This window comes from Monopterus albus, unplaced genomic scaffold, assembly GCF_001952655.1.
Source record: "Monopterus albus unplaced genomic scaffold, M_albus_1.0 scaffold24.1, whole genome shotgun sequence".
Lineage (NCBI taxonomy): Eukaryota > Metazoa > Chordata > Actinopteri > Synbranchiformes > Synbranchidae > Monopterus > Monopterus albus.
In genome coordinates this window covers 215,237-223,286 of record NW_018127904.1, presented here as the reverse complement: position 1 = coordinate 223,286, position 8,050 = coordinate 215,237, and the positions used below count along the sequence as shown (strand labels likewise).

General features: G+C 38.4%; 1 protein-coding gene across 1 annotated transcript in view; it reads left to right on the top strand.

Annotated features, from left to right (window-relative positions):
• The first annotated feature begins 3,851 nt into the window (after positions 1-3,851).
• Positions 3,852-8,050, top strand: part of ttc21b (tetratricopeptide repeat domain 21B) — an 11,483-nt gene continuing 7,284 nt past the window's right edge. Inside the window, 11 exon segments of the mRNA XM_020594820.1 lie at positions 3,852-4,072; positions 4,502-4,631; positions 4,733-4,843; positions 4,938-5,104; positions 5,203-5,325; positions 5,659-5,816; positions 6,781-6,865; positions 7,016-7,114; positions 7,237-7,429; positions 7,550-7,647; positions 7,991-8,048. Coding sequence (XP_020450476.1) covers positions 4,049-4,072; positions 4,502-4,631; positions 4,733-4,843; positions 4,938-5,104; positions 5,203-5,325; positions 5,659-5,816; positions 6,781-6,865; positions 7,016-7,114; positions 7,237-7,429; positions 7,550-7,647; positions 7,991-8,048 — 1,246 coding nt within the window. The 5' untranslated portion in view covers positions 3,852-4,048.

The window sequence follows — 8,050 nt, the reverse complement described above, 5'->3', positions numbered from 1 at the left end:
TTTGTTGCATTCTCATTTGTTGTAATTCCATAACAATAAATATCTGAAGAGCCAGGCAGAGTGTGGCGGAGTGTAGGGAGCAGGGAGAGGGAGTGCTGGGCAGAGTAGAGTGGATTGATTTGGAATTTAATGCTAGTGCTACAATGAGCTACATATTGTAGCTTTAACATGTTTTAATTATAGTTGACAGCTGAAAAAACACATGAACCTCATTCAAATTTTACTAGCAAAAATTGCCTCCCTCTCCCTGATATGCATAAATAAAAACATGTCTAGTGACACTATTTCATAAGGTCTAATTAACTGTTTTCCTTGTTTTTTTTTCCAATGATCCATTTCAATCTCTACATCATTGTCCCAAATAAGTGGTTATTTCTGTACTATACAATTAACAAATGCTTAGTTTCTTTCACTGTGATTATTTATGAAATACCAGTTGCATTTAAGAGTTAAAGCCTTTTTTTTGTAAACTAATGTCACTGATATCAGGCAGACAAGGATCTGTCTGTAGTTGAATGAAGCTGACAAGAAATCAACACACTGCCGAGCTGAGTTGAACTGAGTTGAGTGAGGAGATATAATTTTTAAAAATTGATCTAAAGTGCTAACATAGATGAGTCAGTGGCATTAAGCAGTTGTACACTTTTGGACTGTTAAAATCCTCAAAGCTACCAAACCATAATCAGCATTAGTGTCATTTCAGAACCTGTAAAATGTTAGTGTTATCAGTGTCCATTACATGTGCAAAATCTAATGAGCACTCAAACTGTCAGTGGTTCAACTTATATTGATCGCTCGACTCTCTTGAGAAAATGAAAGCACTTGTAGATGCATGACATAAAGTAAATCATCTTCAGTGACACAACAACACCGTCCACCACTTTACCCAGAAGGAAGCTTGAGAACTGAAAATGTGTACAGGCCTATAATATTTTCATTTCAATGGGCAGTATGTCTTAGCAAACAAAAGGAAGAATCTGGTTTCTGAGTGCGCTTTGTGGCTTCTGCAGGAAACTATTAGCATTTAAGTGGGTGGAATATTTTATAAATAATTAATAACAATCCAAATATTCACAGTCCAACATTGCTTTTACCTATTGTGGCTACTCAGTCCTGAGGGCAGTAAACAGAAGGCCGATGGCAAAGTGCTGATTATTCCGGCCATTCTGTCTCACAACGATGATGTGATTATCAGTTTGTGCCACACCTACTCACTGCACATTATGGCTTACATGTTGTTTTCCTGACAAGCCAGTGAGCAGAACAGTTGAGTTGTCTCTGAATAAATGTTTGCCAGCATGCTCTCAAATGTCAGAAAGTGGTAATTATTCATATGAAAATTTTAGAAAAGTCTTTCTCTCTAAAAAAAAAAGTGCTTATAATGTCACTAACAAACTGATCTACTGTAAGAGAGCCAGCATACAATGAAATGTAGCCTATGACTGTATCCCCAGCACACACTCATGGCAACAGGTGGGGTTTTAATGATCGGTAAATCAAGAGTGATTCTGCAGATTTTCTTTGTTGGTTGCTCAGCAACATGACATCAAGCTCCTTTGCAAGACTGCATTAAAGTGGAAGGTCACAAGTTGGTCTGTCTCCACACCGGGAGTCTCGCAAGCTGGGCAATAACATGTGGACATGTTATATGTGAAAGAATATCTGCTGGGCTCGGGATCTCGCCACTGGTATGCATGGAGGGGCATGGTGAAAAACAATTCAGAGAGAAATCTGAGAATGCTACACATAACAGCTCTGTAATTTTATTTGCCGTGGATAGATGGGAAGAAAATCCCATTAGATTAGGTAGTGGTGAGTTCCCCCCTGGATTCCCAGTGTGCTATTAAACAGAAGCCCAGACTGACTGACACATACATAGATACACACACTCACTTTTCATCTCAACAACAAAACTGTGCACACTCATTCTGCTTCAAGTGAACCACTCCCTCAGTAACCCAGAACAGCACACACAATAGTGCAGTTTACAGACAAATTCTTCTGAACCAAAATAAATTACAGCAGTGTAGTTACTTTGAGAAAACAGAAATCCCTGACCATCATGTGTTTACAAGGGAGAAGTGGCACATGTCTGTCTGTGCACTGAGAAATAAATCTGTTTTCAGGCAACTTTTTTATGGCAACAGATGGGGGGCGGGGGTTCATTAGCAAGTGAGATACTTGTATTATCCTGTATTATTGGGCATGGCTCTTTGGTCAATAATGGCCTGTACAAACCACAATGGATATAGCCATTAGAATGTTACAGCAGTATATCCCAGAGGATACATATTCCACAGTATTTCCTCTAATAGGTTTTCAGATGCATTCTTTGTAAGTGCAACAACACATGCAGTATTTATTACTCTTTGCTAAGTACAACACCTCAGTTATCTCCCATGTAACTACACTGTGAGTATTATTAAAAAATATAATTTATTTAATTTGGATTCATAAATGAACATGTTATATTTTTATTAATTAATATTATTCATCATGTCTATTTATACGGCTAACTAAACTGAGCTAAATTGTGTGATGTAGCACACAGGCATTTCCCATTGCTGCACACGCTCAAAGCTCAATACCAACCTGATTTACTCTTCCATTGATGTGTGCTGCAGAGAGTAATGATTATGTGCCAGAGATGGTGCTAAATAGTATCTGACAAGGCATGGAAAGGTCTCTCTTGGAACAGTTGCACCCATGCTGGACACTGGCTGCTCCTGCCATGGACTTAACACTGTAGACATCAAGAGTTCATTCTTAACAGTCAAGGCACTGGTGTTGCATAACTCTAGGCCAGCAATTACCAGTGGCTGGATGGAAATAAATTTCCACTACATATGGTAAACTATGTAAAGCTCTGTTAACAGGTGACAACTATCTTGTTTTCTTGTTTATATGTAGTTTATATTACACAACAATTAACAAAATTATTTACAATATTTACACTATTTTTGACTGAGGTTGCTAGGTCTGGCAAACAGAAGGCCAGCCTAACCTCAAGCGAACTGACCACACCTCAGTGAGTGTATCCATCACTGAGCTCACTCGAATCATTTACATATATTCAAAGTAGGTTAAACTTGCTCTGTCATGCAACAGGCACTTTTCTTTCATGTTTCTTTATATAGCCAAGAAGTCAAAACCTGCCACGTTATAAAATTGTACCCAATGGTAAACTTTACCATATCATATTTAGACATTTTTAATACATTTATTTCCTATAATTGTCTTCATAATTATGTTCTGCAGAGTATGCGCTAATTATTATTATAATTAGTTTAAGTTGTGGTATTATGTTTTAGGAAAGACTGACTACGCCACCTGGAGATACCTTATGGAGATACAAGATGAAACTACCTCGATTCAAACGTAAAGATGGCTAATTTAATACCAAAGCCCTATTTTTTAACAGGACTTTTCCCTTTATTTTATTTTATTTATTATTATTTTTACTAGTTTTTTTCGTTTCTCTAACCTTATTTTACTTATGTATTTATTTTTCTCTCCTTCCTCTCTTGTACTGTTCTTTATTATTGCACCTGTTCTATATCAATGTTATGGAATACTGTTTGCCACATTTGTTGTAAATACAAATGTTCAATAAAAAAAAACAACGTAAAGATGGCGTCGTCTAAATGTAATTTATTCCCTGAGTTTAGTCTCTTGGGCTTCGTACCAGTTTGAGCGACCCCAGGCACTTATCGTGCCCAAGCAAACGTTGCCAAATAAATACTTATGGGTTTAAAACAGTATAAAGTATCTTTATGGTTTGTATCTGTTAATAATAATAACTGTGGCTGGACATGCACGTAACCGGCGAGAAAACGGTGCCTGAAAGGAAAACTCAGGGATTAATATTATTTAAGTCTGTTACTAAGTTACAGGGGAACGCTAAAGGAGTTGGTGCAAGATGGCGAAAAATACTACGAAGACTGTAATATTATCGTTCTTGTGTTCAAGTACAGTGCAGACAGGGTAAATCAGCAGTTATTTCCACGTCAGGTAACTTATTGTTTAGGCATAAGGCGTCTCGGTCAAAATGGAGGATGAAGAAACAACACTGGTAAGCTACTGTGCTTTAACGATAGGACATCCAAGGCTCCACAGAAAAGTGCCTTGGATACTCGACTAGTTTTAGTTAGCATGAACAAATATTATATTCATGGTACAGTTTAGCCTGTCGTGACTGTGGCAAAAATGATACAGGCACATATTTTAGCAATAATATAGATACCGGTTCGTAAGTCCCTACAGAGCGTTTTGCTGTTAGCAATAGTGTTAATGACTTCTGCTAGCTAGCGTTGATTATTGATGTTCAACGGTAGCTAACATGCACTGAAGCCAAACGCAGGGTCCGTCTTTTAACCTACAGTAATACTTCTGTTTTGAAAGTAACATGGGTGATAGTGTAGTTTAAGAAACGTCCTCTTTTTTCTTTTTTTTTTACTATCAAGACCCCTTAAACAAACGCATTCCTTCTGTTTTTCCACAGGCGTTGATCAAGTACTATTGTTATGAAAAGTATTTCAATCACGCTGTAAACGCTGCAGCCGCTGCACAGAGGAAATTCAGCCATGATCCTGCCTACAGTTTCTTCCATGCATATGGTATCCTTATGCAAGGTGAGCTTGAAAGAATCAAATAAAATAATGGCATTTTATGGTCAGACTTGTGTGTCTTTGCCATCTGTAATAAATGCGCTTATGTCACGACTTTACTACAGATCAAATTCAAGAAGCATTAATAGAGTTGGACACAATAAGAGATAGTCGAGATGTGTCTCTCTGCACATTGATGGCTCTTGTCTATGCTGAGAAAAAAAAGACAAACCCAGGTAACCCAGGATACAGCAGTCCTTTTACTGATGCCACAGCTGTTTGATCAGACTCAGATTGATATGTGATTGTTTAGCATCTATGAATTCACAGACAGAGAAGTCATTCAAGAACTTGATGCTAAAGTCAAGGAGGACCGTAAAAGTGCATCTCCCAAGAGTCTGTACTATGCCGGGATGTTTCTCTGGCTAATCAGGCGAAATGAGAAGGCAAGGGAATACATAGAGAGGATGATCAAACTCTCCAGTGGATCTAGAGAGGTGATATTTACATTTATGTTTGAGAGATGTATGAGTAACAGTTTCTCATTTTTATGTAAAGTATTTTAATGTATGGAATGTCTCTGTATATTGTTCAGGGGATAATCTTGAAAGCCTGGATAGATGTGACATCAGGTAAAGATGCTTACATCAGAAAAGCTGGAAAATACTTTGACGAGGGACTGAAAGAGAGATTGGATGTTTTTACCCTGATGGGAAAGGTGAGATGAGAGATACAAATTCATATGAAACAATCCTCATCAGTCACAGCTGAAAATGTTATGATGCTGTGATTTCTCTTACAGTATGTATTTTATCTGCACTTGACTCAGTAGCTTATCTGGTTTCATGTTTCCCTTGCCATCACTGCGACTGATGTATATATAAAGTTTACTTCAGCTATTCCATTCATCATATGAACCATCTTGCAGTTACCTTTGAAAGTACATTAATTGAATTATTTCTTCTTAACTTTGACGATATTGCTGCCTTCTTGTTTTTTTTAAGATATTGCTTCCATTGTAATACTCTAAGTGGTGTTTTCGCTGTCCTAGGCACAATACTATGAATATCGTCAGAACTACTCCGGAGCATTGGAGCTGGTTAATCAGGTTATTGTTAGTTTCCCTGGGTACTTGCCTGCTCTTATCAAGAAGATGAAGCTGTTGCTCAGCCTTCAAGACTGGGAGCAAACCATAGATGCAGCACGCAGGTCAGTGCAACCTTACCTGAGCTCTCTTTCTTAGACTCAAAAACCCTGAGAAAAGGCTACAGTGTCTCTGTTGAGATCAGAAAGCAAAGCACAACAGGCATTTGTAATTACCACCAGGCATGTTTAATGGGTGTGTTCAATAAAGACATGAAAGATCATGACTGTTTGTGTTTTATCAACTTAGAAATATTGTGTTTGTCGGTATTTGACTTTGGTGATCACAAAGATCAGGTCACATTTCATGACCAATTTATGCAGAAAACCAGGAAATTGCAAACACTGCCATTACTTTTTCTTGCAACTGTGTTTGATTGTTTCTTGTGTCTTGTTGCTTTTCTCCTTTTCTCTCTCCTCTATCCACTCACCCCAACCGGTCGAGGCAGAAGGCCACCCACCAAGAGCCGGGGTCTGTCGGAGGTTTCTTCCGTTAAAGGGAGTTTTTCCTCCCCGCTGTCGCCAAGAGCTCAAGGGGGATTTGTTGGGTTTTCCCCTCTGTAATAGTAGTGATAACAGTAAGGCCTAGACCTTACTTTGTAAAGTGTCCTGAGATGACTTTTGTTGTGATTTGGCGCTATACAAATACAATTTGTTTTGATTGATTGACTGTAAGAAAAATACACAGTCCAAATGAAACACTAGGAGGATGCCTTAAAACTAAGGATAAGGATAAGGAACTTGTGCACACTGATTAAGCCATTGTTTATGTTCACACTGCTGGACCTTAGCCAGTATCAAGACTGGATTAAAAGAGCCTTGGAGCCAAGGAGGGGTGCAAGCAGCATACAGTATACTTTACATCCTTTAACAGACCTCACAGTTACTTTTAGTTATAATGTTATTTGTCTGGGAGCTCAACACAGTTCTGCAGCTATATCACATATCCTATCATTATCAATCAAAGAAATCCAAGCTTATTAAGTGTAGGAGATGGACTTCATTCACAAATCTATGTGTCATGTTTCAGGCTTTTACAAAAGGATAAAAATAACCTGGAGGCACTTCGGATGCTAGCGCTGCATTCTCTATGTAGAGATGGAGATATTACTGAGGTAATGTACAAATATTTTCACACGCTCATACCTTGAACTCATATGGATGCAAATCAGCAGTAATCAGAATTAAAAGTCTGGTATTTATGATGGAGCTGTGTCAAACCGCTGCTCAATTTACACAAACTGTTTTTTTGTCTCCGTCGGCAGTCGGTAAAACAACTATCAAACCTCAACAGCAGTTTGGATATTCTGGAACCACACAACCCTGAGCTTTTTTACAGGATGTCTCTAGCCTTCACCCGCATCGTAAGACATTTTTCAGTATTCTTTCTAAAGTATTGATACTGCAGTGTTGGGCCTCTTCTAAAGAGGTCTTTGGCTTGCATGGAATTTTGTCATTTATAGCTGCTGTTTTTATTTCCTTAAAGTGTGGGCGAAATGAGAAAGTGATTGAGCAGACCTTCAGGATGGTGGAAAGAGCGTTCTCTGTGGCATCAGGGGACTCGGATTTAGCCACAGAGTTGGGCTACCAGATGGTGCTTCAGGGCAGAATCAAGGAGGCTATGAAGTGGTACAAGACTGCAATGACTTTGGATGAGACCAGTGTTTCTGCTTTGACTGGTAACATGTTGCAATGATTAATCTGTTGTCTGTATCACACTCACAATCCATACATGTGTTTTTTTTTTCTGAATATATGACTTTTGTTTTAATTACTGTATTATTATTTCTGATGCCCAGGTTTAATTCGTTGCCAGCTGATAGAGGGCCAGCTTGATGATGCAGAACAACAGTTGGAATTTCTAACAGAGATTCAACAATCTATTGGAAAATCTGGGGTAATGTCTGTTATAAATGCTGACAGATGACAACATGAAATGTCTGTTTTAAGAATATCCTAAGGAAACAGGCTTATTATGGTTTAAACTCTTATTTTAATCTAAAGACTGTAGCATCAGCATTTCGCAGGATAAGCAGCAGTTGGTCCTGTTGGTTTTTCTCTTCAGTTATACTGCCCAGGAGAGTTTTTGTTCTCACTTGTGTCTTTGATCAGACCTGTACAGAATGCCCTTGTCAAGTTTTCATCAGTGCTGTCTTCCTCTGCCTGTTTTCTTTTATACAACAATTTATGCACTTCTTTCACTGTTAGTTCATTCCTTTTTCCTTTTTTCATCCAAATAGGAGCTGCTATACCTGTGTGCATTTCTGGCAGTGAAAAAGCGGCGGACTCAAGAAGACGTG